The sequence below is a fragment of the Alligator sinensis genome, unplaced genomic scaffold (genome assembly GCF_000455745.1).
Source record: "Alligator sinensis unplaced genomic scaffold, ASM45574v1 scaffold166_1, whole genome shotgun sequence".
NCBI classification, from domain to species: Eukaryota; Metazoa; Chordata; order Crocodylia; family Alligatoridae; genus Alligator; species Alligator sinensis.
The window spans coordinates 37,191-54,153 of NW_005842098.1; the positions used below are offsets into that span (position 1 = coordinate 37,191).

General features: G+C 40.3%; 1 protein-coding gene across 1 annotated transcript in view; it reads right to left on the reverse strand.

Moving 5' to 3' along the window:
• Positions 1-16,963, reverse strand: part of UBN2 (ubinuclein 2) — a 54,843-nt gene that overhangs the window by 31,910 nt on the left and 5,970 nt on the right. Inside the window, exons 4-5 of the mRNA XM_025204796.1 lie at positions 13,000-13,092; positions 9,760-9,861 (exon numbers count right to left, since the gene is read on the reverse strand). Of these exons, the coding sequence (XP_025060581.1) occupies positions 9,760-9,861; positions 13,000-13,092 (195 nt within the window). The remainder of the gene's footprint in view (positions 1-9,759; positions 9,862-12,999; positions 13,093-16,963) is intronic.

Consider the following 16,963-nt stretch of genomic DNA (forward strand, 5'->3'; position numbering starts at 1 on the left):
CAGAGGTTGGTCAAAATAAGAGACAATGAGCAAGGAGCTGGTAGAAGAGGAGAAAGCAGAAGCACCTTTGCTGAAGCTTGGACAAAAAAAAAAAACAAAAACCAAACAAACAACAACCCCCCCCCAAAACAACAAAAAACCACATGAAAAGACTAGTAAAGAGGTGTAAAGGCAGGAACTCTGCTGCAGATAATTAGCATGATCCGCATGGTGGTACATGGAAGAGATCCATACAAATAGCAGTCAAATAAAAAGGTAAGTTAAAAAGGAGTTAATTTAAAATGCATAAAATTAAAGGAGCATTGTATAAACTACTAATTAGTTAAATGAGCAATTAAAGAGTGTCAAGCAAGGTCAATGAAATACAGAAGTGCAAAAGATACCAACTGAAGTTTCAATAGCCTCTATGGAGATTTTATCAAGGCAATTTCTGAAAGCCCTGATAAATCTTCCCAGTATTCCCCTCCCCTCCCCCCACACACCATTTTATTAACATAAAAAAAGAAAGAAAGGAAAAAAAAAAAGCAGGCAGCCTGCCCTTGCATTGCACATAAATCCAGGGGGCACATGCCCCCCCATGCCTTCCCCAGGGTGCATGCAGTGGCAGTAGCCACTCCTCCCCCCTCACAAGCCACCCATGACTCCATCTCATGCCCTGGCTGGGCAGTACTTGTCCCTAACCTATTCCCTATGTCACCGTGGGGGTCTTGATCTATGCCCCTTCCCCCACACCCCCCGAGCCTTACCAGCCAGATGCTGCTCTCCAAGCTGCCAGGCTGCGCTCCTGGCTGCGTGCATGCTGCGGCTGCGCCATGTACACAGCATTTAAATTGGTGACATTATTGGCTACACTGGCCAAAAAAAGCCGATTGCTGGTAATATCAATTTTCCTTTTATTGGTGCCGATCCAATATGGACCGAGATCAGTGAACCTCTAATGATAACTGATCTGTAAAACCCAGTATTGCACCTAATGCTTTCTTTAAAAATGTATATATATTATATAAACCGCCCCCCCCCCAAGAACTGTCCTTTGCTGTTCCAGTAAAAGCGACCAATTTTAACAGGATTATATAAAAAAAAAAATCACTAAGTTACACATATTCATTTTGAAGCTCCTTCAAAAAAACCCCCCAAAAACAAAACAAAAAAAACAAACAAACAAAAAAGAAAGAAAACAAACTCTTGGATGAATAGCATCTGAATCTGTTGGAGTTGCAGCCCTTTAAATTATCAAATGGATACGCAAAACAATACCTAATCATTATTACCAATAACCATAAAATTATAGCAAGTCTTTCCTCCTTTAACATCTTCTATAGCGAAGACCACTCCAGAAGTCATTTAACTTTTTTTGCAGTGCTCTAATCCTCCTCATTTGCTCCCAGGCTAGGGATAAAAATTCTTATCACAGAACCACAGGCAGCTAAGACCTCAGATATGGTTGTCTGATATGAAAGAGTAGTGTGTCTCATTTTGGGCTGCAGTCTCACACGCAGAATTAAAAATACAATTATTTATGACTGCGCACAAACAGCTCATCACACTCTGTTCATTTTGAACCACTGTGCTGGAGCTCCTTACTCTGTACATCTAATTTTTCTTGATTTAAATTTCTGTCTCTAGGTAAATGAACCACCATAGCTCCATTCTGAATTCTTGCATTAGTAAGCCATATGTAAAATATGCATTTAGTTTTGAAATCTCAGTCTGATCACTAGTAGCACTAGTTAGTTGGTCCTCCACTAACACCGTAGGCTGTCATATCGGACTAATTTCATTTGTTGTGGACAATTCACATTTTTCCACAGCAGCTCTACAGGACAAGTATATATCCTCTGAAAAAAAAAATCCTGAAAGTGAGAAGGCTTTAAAATGTTCATGTGTAGTCATTTGTTGCGACTTTGATATTTAGGACAATTTTGCAGATAACCATTGATAGAGGCTTACAAAAAAATTCAAATTTTTTTCAATACTAAACTAACAAGTATTTTGTTTGTAGAATCATAGAAAAATGTTTAAGTGCAAGTTGCTTAAGACTATTTTTTGTACCACATGCTTTAAATATTATTTCATTGAGCCAAATACCATCTTCTGGCAATCTGGCCTTTTTGCTTAAAAACATAAAACCCAATTGGCGATCATAGAAAATGAGGATTGGAAGGGACCACAAGAGGCCATCTAGTCCAACCCCCGCTCAAGACAGAACCATCCCCAACTGGATCATCCCAGCCAAGGCTTTGTCTAGCCAGGTCTTAAAAACCTTCAAGAATGGAGAGTCCACAACCTCTCTGGGTAACCAATTCCAGTGTTTTACTACCCTCCTGGTGAGAAAGTTCTTCCTAACACCTAATCTAAACTTCCCTTGCTGCAACTTGAGATCATTGCTTCTTGTTCCATCATCTGCTACCATGGGAAACAGAGTCTCACTCCATCATCTTTGGAACCCCGCTTCAGGTAGTTGCAGGTTGCTATCAAATCCCCCCATAGTCTTCTCTTCTGCAGGCTAAATAAGCCCAGGTCCCTCAGCCTCTCCTCAGAAGTCATCTTCCCCAGCCCCCTTACCATTTTTGTTGCCCTCTGCTAGACTCCCTCTAATTTGTCCACATCCTTTCTGTAGTGGGGCCCCCAAAACTGAACACAATACTCCAGATGTGGCCTCACCAGTGCTGAATAGAGGGGAATAATAATCACTTCCCTTGACCTGTTGGCAACAGTGCAACCAATGCAGCCCAGTATGCCATTAGCCTTCTTGGCAACTATGTATTCCAAGTATGCCAATGTATTTCAATGTATTTTTCTTTTTAAAGCATAACCAAGTCCATGCGTACAGTTTCTAATACATAGATATGCTTAAAATGATGCATTTAGGCTTAATCTCAACATTAAGTTACCTGGCCTTCATGGCAGCCACTGAGGCCTCAAAGTACTTTAGGTCATAACTAATTTTAAGCACTTGAATTGCCACACTGGTACGAACAGGAGTGCATAACATACTTCATAGTAGGAATATCTTTAACTACTTTTCCATATCTAAGCCTAAATTTGCAGTTTTAGGGCCGAAATCAATTTTTTTTGTTGCACCATGAAGAAACCAAATTATGTTTTTGTAGCTCTAGTACCTGTTCAAGCTGCAATGTGTTTTACCACAAAGTTTATTTAGGCCTTATTTAAACAAATACAATTATTGCTGCATTTCTGGCAGAAAAAACTGTCTTTGAATGATTTGTCTGTAGGCTGCATAGTATGAACTTTGTTCTCCATTTTAAACGGCACCAGGTCTGTCCAACTTGTAAGCTCCCAGGGGTCACATCAGCAGGAGCTGCACACTGCACAGGCCGCACCAGGCAAGTCATAGACTGCATAAACACTCCCCACTTCAATTCTGCATGGGTACCACCCACTGCTGATGCACTGCACAGGCACAATTCTCATCTCCCTACTGTCTTGAGGAAGAGATATTGTACATCAATAACTTATTCAGAAGTCCCCTCTGTAGATTCACACTTGGGAGACAGGCAACCTTGAAGCTTGCCTGCTTGAGAGTTCACAAGAGATCTTGTACAAGCATAATTCAGCTCACAAATATAAAACAGTATTGTGCTGTGACGTCCTGTGGTGGGCAGGTAGCACAGATATAGGTAACCAAGAGCAAAAACTACTGTTAAGAAGCTTTTTTCTGTTGAGATTCTCTGTGCATTCTCACTTGCAAATTAGCATGAATGCTATAATCAGAAGAACAGTGGGACAGAACCTCTTGCATCTGAATTTTGCTGAGATACTCAGGATCAAAAACTCATCACCCAATTTGGTGTCAAGTAGGAATTTTCTCCCTCATCAGATCTGCAAGGGCCATTTGGGGTATTCTCTACCCCCCCACCTATACACACACCTGCTGTAGCATGGGACATAGTCCATTTTCTAGGATCACCTGGGCATATTTTACTTAACTTCCCATTTACTGCAGGGACTCATATGGGCCTTGAGGGCAGGTAAGGAGGAGCAGGGAAGGCAGACAAGCAAGACTAAGGTTTAAAACTCAAGATGTAGAAGGGACTCTAGGTTCGTACAGAACTCAGATGATGATGAAACAAGTCTTTTACCAGTAGTCCAGACAGTAAAACTTTTACAGTGTTATTTATAGCTTTGGATCATAAAGTACAGGAAATGCTACAAGATGTTTGAACACTCCCAAAGCAGGGCATGCCATATTAATTAAGGAAGTTATCCTGCACAGTAGAAGATAGCCTGCCTCTGAGTTGGGATGCTAGTACCATCAATGTTATAGTGAAACTATTCATTATAAAAAGTTAACTCACTGACTTGGTTTCTCTTTTGATCCTGGGTATCAGTGAAAGCAAAAAGAGACATCCGTTTCAGTTCCTTTTACTAGTGTGCTCTTGTGCAATCACTGTCCTTTGGCATTTTGTTCAAAACAAGAAGCATCTATTACCAGTTAATCACCCCTCAGTTCATATACCAACACCACTGCTCTCACTGACCACTTGATCCCAAGGCCTCCTGTTAGGGAAGTCTGTTTTCACATTTGCTGCCCCCATGAAGGGAAAAGCTACAGAGTGGATTTAGTTTTGGATATAGGAGACAGAAGCTCTCATCCGGCCCTAAGAATATGTTCCTCTCTGCTTGCTAACCTGGAACATGGCTGTGGTGCTCTCTGCAGCACACTGTACTACACAACAAAGCAGGGATAAATGAAAGTCTCTGAAAGTCCACCAAACTTCCCTAAGCCCCAAAAAGCTGGTATGAAGATTAGCCTCTTGGGCTATGTAGAAGTCTTAGTTGCATGTACCCCAGGCAAAATTGGATACATTGGTGGTTATGGTACAGGTGTATAGTAGGGCAAGCAAAGGACACCTCTCCAGAAGTATGGTAATTTTATGCATGTTACAGCAACACCTGTTCCCACCAATGAAGCAGCCACAATTTTCAAGGAGACCAAGTCTCCTTGAAAAGCTAGATACATGCACTTAGTATTACAAGTGGTACAAGGCTGTCATGTTCAGGCAAGAAAGCAGTACAAAAAAAAAAGGGTGAAGCCCTCAGGCCTAGGAGTGTTAAGAAAATGTACATGCTCTCTATCAGTTATTGCATGAGGTATCAGAAGGCTTACTAGAAGAAAAAAAAAATAAAAAAAGATCATTTTTTGGGGGGGTGGGAGGAAAGCAGGGAGAAAAGGCTCCAGCCTGGGTAGTACTTAAGACTGTACAGGCTGAAGCATGGGTGTCTCAGCTGTTCAATGATCCTCAAAACTAGAAAAGAAATTTGTATATATTGGAGTGCTGAAGATAGAGGACTAGCTCATTTAGGTACTGGTAGACAAAGATATCCTGGGGATCCAAGCTGTGCAGCAGCCACAAGACACTTAGTGAAGACCTGACATCATGCACACACCAAAAATTGTACTGTCCTTCACCCAGAAGTCTCAGGTACTATGTATGTGTTGATTTCCACATAAAAGCAAGCACCTCCAGTAAATAAGAATGTGCTTCCCCCTCCCCCCCCAAGATAGTACAACGCAGGGCAGGTGTGCACAATTAGTTGGGCCCAAGGGCCATGTGGGGAGTTTTGATGAGCTGTCACAGGCTGAGTCAGGAACACCATCCCCCTTTCCCCAACAACTCACCAAAACTCCCTATGAGGCTGCAGGCAGGCAGAGAACGGTATTCAGGAGTGGGAAGAGGGGGGTGGGGGGGTGGTCAAGGGTGAAATCACAGGGCCAGGTAGCAGAGCAGCAACAGCTCCCTGCATAACCCTACTAGGGTGGGGGTGGGGGCAGCATGTCTGAGCACTAGATCCCAGAAGCCTGCAGTGGGTGGGTGGGGGGAGTCCATGCAGCAGAGCTCACCCGGCAACTGCTGCTCTGCTCCTTCCCACCCCTCTCACCCCACGTACTAGGACAGGAGCTGCCTGGCTGAAGCTGCTTGCCCACCTGCCTGGAATGACATGGTCTGGCATGGCATGGGCAGCTTCCAGATGGCTGTTCCTGGTGCAGCTGCAGCCAGGTGCTGCTCTATGCCCCCTGCCTCCAGCAATGGCTCCTGCTCCACATCCAGCATTCCTGGTGGGCAAATGGGACTCCAGGTTCAGCTCTAGGAGCACTTGGTTACAGCTGCACTGGGAACAGCCTACCAGAAGCTGCATGCACTGGTTGGGGTCAGGTTATGGGCATCGCCTTGGTCCCAGACCAAGTGCTGTAGGGACAGCTACAGTCACCTGGTAGGCCAAATCCGGCCTGTGGGCCATATCTTGCCTACATCTGATGTAGGGCAAGCATCCTCAACTTGAGCATTTATGCAGCTGTTGAGCTTCCTGCTTGGTGCAGGGGGCTGAACCTGATGATCTTCTGAGGTCCCTTGCAGCCTTACAATCTATGAAGTCCAAGGGGCTCTGCCCAGGCAGTCTCTGCTGTTGGAAATCAGATTTTATTTCTATTCTCTTCTATGATTCCTGCAGAAACTTCTCTATTGCTCCTTTCTAGAAAAGGGGATCCCTTCTTCCAAAGACAGACTGTCATGGATAGGGTTTTTGAAAAGGCAATCAGCAGAGGGGAAAAAGTGTCTACATTTGGAACTGTATGAAATACATAAACAGAAGTAGTATACATTAGTTAGCAACTGAAAGTACTTATAATTTCAGGCAAAGAATAATGAAGGGAGGACTGGAATCACACGAGTAGCTATCACCTACACCACAAAATTACCATTTGATGACTAAGCCTGAGAGCTGTTGAATCTTGCTTTTTGTACTACTGTTTGACAGTAGCAGGTATAGAAAGCGGTACATTATTTTTGGGGCTGTACCTCTGGGTGTTGTCAGGGAGTCTGTTGTTGGAGGTAAGGCAAGTAGGAAAACTCCCTCAGAGTTCAGGAGGAAGATGACTTTTTGGAGCCAAATGTTCTTATGCCGTGGATACCACGATGACATTCGCTAAAAGATGTTGCAACAGTAATATGTCTTTCAGCAGATGCAGGAATCACCTTATAGGCTGTCTTGGTTACACATGGGGAATAGAGAAGAAGAACCTCTCTGCCTGACTTGAGATGGCTGGAGCCAATACAGCCAGCTTCTCAAATACAGCTGATACAGGCCACTGACACAAACAATGTGTGTTCAACATCAAAATCCCCATTTGCAGCTGGACAGCATTTGCCAGTCTTCCTCCAAGTTTCTGAAACTGGTCTTAGTCAAAGAAGTAGTACCCCTTTATGTTCCTAGCAAGGGGCATTACCTTCTCTCTTTCTTTCCTTGAAAGAAATTTCATCTTGATCCTTCAAATAAAATTGGCCTACAGGTATGAAAGGATTTGGTGCTAGCAACACTGGCATCAGGTGATAAGGCAGGGTGTGAGAAAAATTGGCATCAGTATTGGTAGAGTTAAATCTCATTGCCTCAAGCAGGTTGCATGAAATCCCATATGCACAACTACATGAGGCAGCAAGACAGAGTCTCAGCCTTGAGTTAGGATCTTCCAAGTTCATCACTGAAGACGTCAAAAGGTACTGAGAACTGTTCAAGATGAAGACTGGAAACACCAAGTACAGACATCAGATAAAAAAGGCATGATGGAGGATGGCCAGCAGTCTTGAAGGTGGATCCCCACTTGGGCATGCTGAAATTTGAAATTACAAGGAGTTCAAGTGAGCTGGTGCTGAGATGTCTGACTCTGGAGAAGTGTGGAAAATAAGCAAGAATGGAGACTCTGAGCCCTAGTGAGTAAGAGTATGAAGGGAGAGAGACGTGGCACTTTCCTTAGCTTATGCCTCCCCTTGTGAAGAGATGTGCTTCTCCTTTCTTTTGATCCCAAGAAGAGCTGCAATACTGACACAGAACCACTGGAGGGCAGATTTGGAGTCAATGCAAAGGACAATGGTGCTAAAACAGGGACTTTCTGGATCAACATCAAGACCTGAACAGGCAATTCTGATTTTAGTCGGCACCGACAGTGCCAGGCAACGGATCTGCTTCCACAGTATAAAGCAGAAGACTAAGGTATCTGACCCATGGTGGAAGTCTGTGCCAAGATCAAAGCAGCAAAAATGCATCCCAAGTCCTAATTAAAAAGACCTCAGTAAGCACTGCAGTATCAAGAGGTAGGCATTGAGAAGCCAGAAAAGCCTGAAGCCTTAGAAAATCAAAAAAAGTAAGTCAACCATTTACCAGGTTAAAATGGGTCTCATTTGAACATAAAACATCAACATTTGAGCTCTGGACTATAGTCAAATCACCAGGCAAGACACCTCTTGAAAGCCTTTTACAGACTGGGGCCCGACATGGTCCAATGGTGGACCATCAGCTCCTGTAACACCAGAAGGCTGTCTATACTTACTGTCCTGGGATACACCTCTAACTATTTCAAACCAAGTCAGAAGCCAGACCAAAACAAAAGTCTAGCCTGAGAGCATGCAGACAACATCTGCTCTCAGTGATAGTGAAGGAACTAAACTACTTTACACATGGTAAAACATAATGATCACCTTTTGTGCAAGACCCCTTCACACACAGCAACTGGAATCTGCTATTCAAGGTTCTATAGCTCTACGCCAGTAGCAACATATACGAATACTCAAACCCTTAAAAAATTGTTGTACTACAATTCCTTTTTAGTACTGTCATTGAAAAACCCAGACCTAGTTTCTCTAATTAAGACATTAACCAATACTATATTCACTGAGACTCAGCATGATGTATGCCAACCAGTGCACATCTCTAGTCAAATTTTCTTCTCCTTCCCATTGCTCATTTGTTAAAAGCTCTCTTTGCCCTGTATCCATGCAGCCCTACTGATCACTTCTTCCTTTATATATGAGCTCAATGTTCCTCTGCTTGACATCACACAGCTTTCCTCCTTTATAGTTTATACCTTTAGGTAAAAGCCTAATTTTTTTTGTTGTTTTTTTTTTTTTTTTTTTTTTTGTTTTTTTTTTTTTTACTTAGCTGAACATCACTTTTACTTTTTCCATATACCTGGATAGTATGATCTCTTACAACCTGTTTGCCTCTAATATCACTAATACTCCAACTTAATCCTTCTGACATACCTAAAAATTTCCTGATGTTAGTGATCTCTGACTAACAGCTCTTCATACACCACTCAAGCTCTTCAAATTTCCATTCTGAATTTAGCCTGCTTCTAGCTAATACTTTTTCTTATTTATTTCAATTGGGCAAGATTGCCAGTTTCAGAAGAATATCCATTTAGGTTAAAGAATTCACTTAAAAAGAGAGTGAGGTTTAACATCTTGGTTTATCTCCTATACTTTTTAGGTATCCAGTTCTGTAAGTATATGCTTAAAGATAACGATAATGAAGCAGTTATTCTGAGGGTAGAACGTCAACATTTCTTGGCAGTAGAGAACACTGACCCTATCATTTTGCCAGTACTAGACTCAGTCAAACAGCCTTTGAAATGTCACTGTCCAAGGTGACTGAAGTAGGACAAAATAAGCAAGTGACATTAATAAAAATGTCATTTTTTTTAAAACCGCAGTTTTAATAATTTATGGGGCAATAACAAGGGAAAATTAAATATGCACTGTAAATTGACACAGTACCTTTGATCTTCTGATGCACCATGATGCCTGCAAGTAACTATAAAAATTAACATCATAGTTTCTTGGAGGCATTTGTTTAGAATTATACCATTTATACAATAGATAGCACATAATATCTTCCCCACATTTTCCTTAGAAATAAGATCTGTTGCATGTTCTGTTATGGCTTACAATGAGATTTACTCACAGCTTCAGAATTATCAATGAAAGGGTCTGTTTCATCATAGCCATAGCCTATATCAATCAGATCCTGCAGGCGATCCTTCCGATGCTTGTGAGACTTCCCACCCTGTAAAGAAAACAATAGTGTTAAGCTAATTTGAGAATCACATTGTGCAAGTGACAAATTGTATTAAAACAGAACAAACATTCTAAATGGGTGGACCACTCAGGAGTCAAGTAGAGAGACAGAGGCTTTCACTTTGTGGATACTCACTTGAAGTTCTCCTAGACAAATAAAAACCTAAAATATTAGTACCAAACAGCTATATTTTAACTAGCACAAAATGAGTCTACAATATGCTACTATTCTGTACAGCAATATCTACACCAGAAATAAACAGATTGCATTTGTTAGCACCTTTGTTTCTAGTCTCCACACAGAGCGACCCAGAACCAGATGGACCACAGAAAATCTGCTCTCTCATTTGGAAGGGATTCCTCTAGCTCAGATTTCAGATTTCTTCTAATATGGAATAAAAAGTGATAATGGGGGTCTGCGGACTGGAAAGATTTTGGGAAGTTTTCCCCAACTCATACTTTACCTGACTACTCTAAAAGTCGAGAGCAAAACGATTTCTGACTTAATTCGCAAATATTTAAATTTCCTTCTTTCTTGCAGATACCTAAAGACAGAAGAACTAACATGTAGAATACCTATATATACCAGACCAACATATGACAAGTTCTAGAAAGACTGTTTGTTCAATTAAACAGAGAAACTAGTTTTAACAGTTAAAACAGAAGAAGGACCAAGTCAATTACAAACCAGTCAGTCTAATTTTAATAGCCAGAAAGATTCTAAAACCAATTTGTAAGCATCTAGAAGGTAGCAAGGCAGTAAGAAACAGTCAGCATGGATTTGTAAAAAACAAATTACATCAAAACGATCTAATTTCCTTCTTTGACAGGATAACCAGTCTAGAGCAGCAAGGACGCAACAGATGTGATCCATCTTGACTTCAATAAGACTTTTGACATGACATCCTCATAAGCAGATTAGGAAAATACAGTCGAAAGGAAATTACTAAGGTAGATGCACAAGTGGTTGAGAAACCATGGAGCAAATATCAGCTATCTGCTGTTGACCTGGGAAGGCATATCAAGTGCGAGTCCATAAAAACCTGATCTGGTACTATTTAGAGTTTTCATTAAAAGATTTGGATGATGGAAGAGATGCCACTTAAAAACTGCAAATGATACCATGCTGAGAGGGGCTGCATGCACTCTGAAGGACAAAATTCTAAGTGATCTTAGTAGATTTGAAAAAAATAGATTGAAATCAACAAGTTGAAGTTATTCTGAACATAGACAAGTGCAAACCACCAGCCTTAGGAAAAAAATTAAATATATAAATACAAAATGGAGAACAAGTGGCTATACTGTTGCTTGACAAGAAAGAATCTGGAGATTATACTGTATCACAATATATGTGGATACGTGTTAATTGCATGATGCCTATTTTCGCAATAGAAAGTGTTATTCCTGTTAATGTCTCAGAATATCATATGCATAATTGTTCCCTTCTATTTGGTACTGGCAAGTCCTCATCTGGAGTACCACGTCCAGTTTTGGGTACTTTGCTTTAAGAAACAGGTAGACAAAGTGGAGATCCAGAAAAGAGAAACAAAAGTAAAAGGCTTAAAAACATGGTCTCTGATGAAAGACTGAAGGATCTGGGTCTGTTTACAGACAAAAAAGACAAGACAGGGAGGAAGCAAGATAGCTACCTTCAAACACAGAAGTGATTTTTATGAAAAGGAGACTGAATGACTGTTCTATATATGTTCTTCTGGGACAAATGCTTCAACCACTATATAATAATGTAAATTGGCAAACACCACCTCCGCCTTTAGCTATACCTTGGAAAGAGTAAACCCTGATTAGTCAGGCATCTATATTAATGATGCTGGCCTCTGGTCAAAAAGGCCATGTGCAGCCCTGACTTAAGTATCCAAGCTTCAGAAAGGAGCAGAGTTCATACACCCCTGTGCTCAGCATTTCCTATTAGCCAGCTCTAGGCAGCTCCTTTTTTTAAACATACAAATTTAAGGGAATTACCCTTGAGGGGCACCTAATTTTCCCTCTTACCTAAATAAGAAACTTAAGTGCTAAGTCAGTTCCACTGGATCATCCTGCTGGCACCAGGTGCCTAATCTACAGATATTGTTATGTTTAAAGTTGAACCTATTTTATGGCTTTTGTCCTAAATCTCTACAAACCAGAAAATACTTCATTCAAACTCTGAACAGCAACAAAAAAAATCCTACTTCGCCGTCAGTTAACATACCACATTTGTTTTTAAAAAGTGTTAAGTTCATAAGGAAACTGCTTGCCCTCAGCAAATCATACAGTTTTTCTTGTGGCAGCTACATGTCAAAAATCATTACATGGCTTACATTTGTAAAATACCTTCCTAGAGAAACATCCCAAAACAAATGTTCATGCAGCAATATACAGTCATATATGGGGCTAAGTGAGACAGCCATTTGACAGGACACAATACTACTACACAACAATTAAAAAGAATAATTCAAGAAACAAGCTTCAAAGATAAATTTTAGGAGTAGTAATTTCAGATCACTGAGTACTAAGTTTAATTAATTCAAAAAGTCACTTCTTTTTTTTTTGTTTTTACACACACAGCAGCTGGGTGACAACAGATGTTACCTAATGACACAAGAAGTGGTTACTTGGGCTAGAAGCACAGGAGGGGGTGGGGGGGATGATGCAGGGGGGAAAAAAAAAAGACTTTTTATCATGTGGCTTCTAGAAAGACAACGGAAGAAAAACTACTGGCTTTAAAAAGAGTAGGTGTACAGAAGTAAAGGGAAAATGGGCCACCACCACTTCCTTGTGATATTGTCTCCTTCCAGTACTGACTAGCAGGAATCCATCTTCCCTTGTGGGATCTATCATGACTCCTGAACTACAGGCACAGCTGTTCAGGAAACCCATTCAACAGTATATACACAAGCAAACGTTCAGTGACAAGTCACATTCTTTTAAAACAATAGACCCTTAGTAAACAAAAAAGTGTCTCCCATTACAAACTTAGCAAATGAAATAACCCCACTGATGTACATAGAGAAATAGAGTTGTGAATTCATAGTGGCAACCCCACACCTAGGAAAAACTGAGCCCCCATTATTTAACATCAGTAAATACTATTAAATATTTGCAATATAGTAGCTCTATGAACACTCACATATTTTGCCTCAAACTTCTTGGCCAGCATTTCCACCTCATGCCGTTCACGCTGTTCATCATTAAACGGATCTTCTGAGTGGGCAGATTTTCTCTAAGAGAAAAAAAAAAAGAGATGGGAATTTCATTCATTACATTACAACAGAAAACCTATATAGAATAGTTATGATTAAATGAGAACTTATTTTAACACCAATAAATCACACTGGTGGCGACTGCTTAATTTTCATTTTAAAACTTTTCTACTTCCAAAAGCTATTAAATACAGCGTGATGCATTTAGAACACCACTCTAAGCTACAATTGCCCTTTCTACTCCCTTCAGTTCAGATCTCTTTTGCTGACAATTAATGTCAGCAGACTCCAATGTATTCTACAAGTATCTTATTTGGAAAACTTCAGCATTTGGGAGAGCTGGGACAGGAACTACCAATTTTTCTGCTCTTTCAAAGTGAGGAATTACAGCATATGTTATCCAGGTCTGCTACTGTGGCAGCCACAGGGCTATTGCAAACTAGAAATTATGATCTCACAATGTGAATAAGTAGGAAAGGAAAGAGGTGCGTGTTCACACGCATTTGGGAACAGGGCCTTGGTAGCTACCACCTTCCTCCAAACTTAAGTCAACTATGGCCAAATATAAAAAAAACCGATAAAAACAGACCAGAATAAATACAAGTTATTTGGGGAGGGGGAGCAGGGGAGTAGGGTTTGGAGAAAGGCTAGGGAAAATAAAGGTGCAGCAGAAGAATCAGGGTGGCATTTTCAGAGTTTATTTACAGAATGCAACAATTATTGAAAAAACAAAAAACAAAAAAACAAAAAAAACCCAACCCACCAAATGTCCAGAAATATTCCTCAGGCTAATAGAGCCGTTTATGGATGCCAGCTAATTTAACTGAACCCATCCTCTATATTCTAATTTTATGTTATCCTTTTATGATAGAAAAAGTAGTTCTAAACTTAGACAATGGCAAGTTCCTTCACATATTAGGATATGAAAGAGCACCATGCAACGAACTGCCAATTCTAACCCATTACTTTCCAGTTCAGTAGTGATGCTGAGCTGCAGGTATCATAGTTCTAAAGATCTAGGACCTTCAAAACAAGTGCTCAGAGAAGAGATGCAAGAAACTACATTTCCACCTATAACATCCACTAAACTGAGAAATTCAGTAGGGTATCAAAAGTTCCCCGTCATATTACAGTGTTCCTCTCTTCATATACTTCATTCCTCTGCTACTCTTAGGTAGAAAGAAAGAAAAAAAAAAAAAGACACCCTGTCTACATTTTTGTTGAGAAAGATATAATAGTATTTTAAAATTGTTACAGTAAAACACCATACTGGAGGCAGAGGTAGAAACTTACCAAGCAGAACCTTGTATTGGAGGACATCAGCCCTTTATTTCAAGGTTAATTTCTGCTGTCAGTGCCATACTCACTTGCAACATCACCTTTGTTTAATAAAATGAGCTCCTCAATATTTCAGAGTAAATGTTACTGCTGCTTACTAGGACAATCTACTAATCACACGAACAATCTTTTGTCCTGAAAATTAGTTCAGTGCTGACAAGATGAGCTATCAGTGAGTTTTGACAGATGAAGTCCTCAGTCTACCCCAGAACAGTAGAACAAGGATAGTATAAATTTCTGCCAACAAGCACTTCCACCCATTTCTCATTCAAAAATTCATTTCTAGAGCTGAAAAGGAACCAATCTATCACACCCATTAACATTTTGGGTCACTACTCAATGCAACAACAATAGATCAGTTATTAAAGTGATCAAACAAAGTGTGAAATGCCCTTATACTCTTTGCAATAACCAACCTAATGGGATTTCCTCTCAGGCTATTGCAATTCCATCAGATACTGCAAGAGAGCAAGACTTGTTCCCAATTTTATTACACAACATCAAACTTTCAATGGGAGCAGTCATAGGGAAGTTCAGCAACTCCATGTAAGGGAGTGAAGAATAAGCAAAAACTTACAAACACTAATATTTCTCAGTGTAATAGCTGTTTTTAGGGATATGTTTATATAAACAATTTAAAGTATGACATATAGCTAAATAATGTAAAAGTTTAAAATCTAAGGCTTTAATATCCATTGGGAAGGAGGAAACAGCCTCTCAGACTCTATAGAAAGATAAGGCAGGCACAGGACTTTACTCTTAAGGCTTATTTCAGTACATTTTCTCCAGCACATTTAGCTGGCAATACATCTATGTAGCTCTTCCACTTGACAAGTGTAGTTTTGCTCTAACACCATGAAAGCCACATCCCTGATATTTTCTGTGCTTTACAATATTCTGATGTCCATTATACTTGACATTTTTGTAAATATGAGACTGGAAACCAGCAGGGCCATACAAGATTGCTATAATCCAAGCCCTACATTTCTTACATTTTCCAGGATTACTTTAAGTGAAAAAAAACAACCCTCAACAAAACTAACAGTTGCATGAGAAAATACAAAACAAAAATAGAAAAAAAACCCCATACTAAATAAATATACCTCAGTAATATGGTGGGAGGCAATTGAAATCTTTCCTTTTCTTACTTTAATGAAGTACTCTCACTCCTCCCTTTCTCTTACCAAATGAATGCTTAAGCATTAATTTCTCCACAGCAACACAGTAGTTAAATAGACTGTAGGTAACTGCACACTGGAATTTCAGAGGAGGAATAAACAGGTCACAAGACTACTTTAAAAAAACATAAAATGTGTTATGTTTCACATTGTTAAAGGGAGGAAAAGTGTAAATTATGAGTCAGGATTCTGCAGGAAACCAGCAAACAGAACATGACACTTGTTCTTTCATGCTAACTGGACCAAAAATCCACTAACTCAACATATTTCTTCTAAGGCCCAGTCTACATTTGAAAGTTGGACTATTAGTATAATTATGTCAGAGGTGCATTTTTTTAAAACTAATGTATTTCTACCAGTACAACCTTAGAGTAAATCAAGTTGTACTGGTATAAAGGTGCCTTATAAATGATATAGGTTATTACCTTTTCCAGAGAGGAGACACTATGTTAATACTAAGTACCCTTATACTAGTGGCTTCCAACCTTTTCTTGCTGCAACCCTAAATCTAGGTCATGACCCCTGCTCCTACCTCACTCATGCCCGATGGCACCAGCAGAGCCTGGGCCGGACTGGGATTGGGGGCGGGGGCAACAGTGGCAAGAGCCGCGCGGACCATGTGCCGTAAGAGCCCCGCAGGCGGGAGAGGTGGAGCGAGGGGGACCCCCTGCAACCCTGATTTGGGTCGTGCACCAAGGTTAGGAGTCATCGCTTTATAACAATATAATTCTGCCTACCCAGTAAAAGTTACTATGCTAATATATTTCATCAGTACAACGTTTGAGTATATGTAGAGTCATAGCAAGTGACAGTGACCAAAACACTCATCTTTACCTTTTGCTTTTAAAAGAGCAAAAGAAAGGGAAAAGAGAAGTAGTGCAGTTGAACTACCAGCTGCAGTATGTATATTATGTAAACCAGAACTACTAAACATACCAAGAACAACCTACAGGGAAAACTGGACTAATGGAGAATGCACAAGAGCTGGCCTACACAGGGAAGCTCCAGATATGAAACCTCTAAACATTACTATAGTTTCCATCCCACAAAAAGAACTAATGAAGTACTTGAAATACTTCATACAGCTCTATAAGCAGTAAAGCAGCACCCCTCCATTAGAGTGGAGATTGGCTATCTGAGTGACCTGGGCTAGCACTGTTTGTTCACAACAGCTGTAGAAAGAGAAAAGAACTAGCCTCCTTACTTGGCTAGAAAGATCTGAGAGCTTTAAAAAACAAAAAAGTTGATTTTCTCTAATTGTTTCTGTTTTAAAGTGGGAGTGATGCCATTCTTCCCAACAGCGAGAGTAAGCAACCAAGCAGCTGGACAGATTCTGGAGAACAGCTTATGATTTATCAATCTAAAGATTATTCCT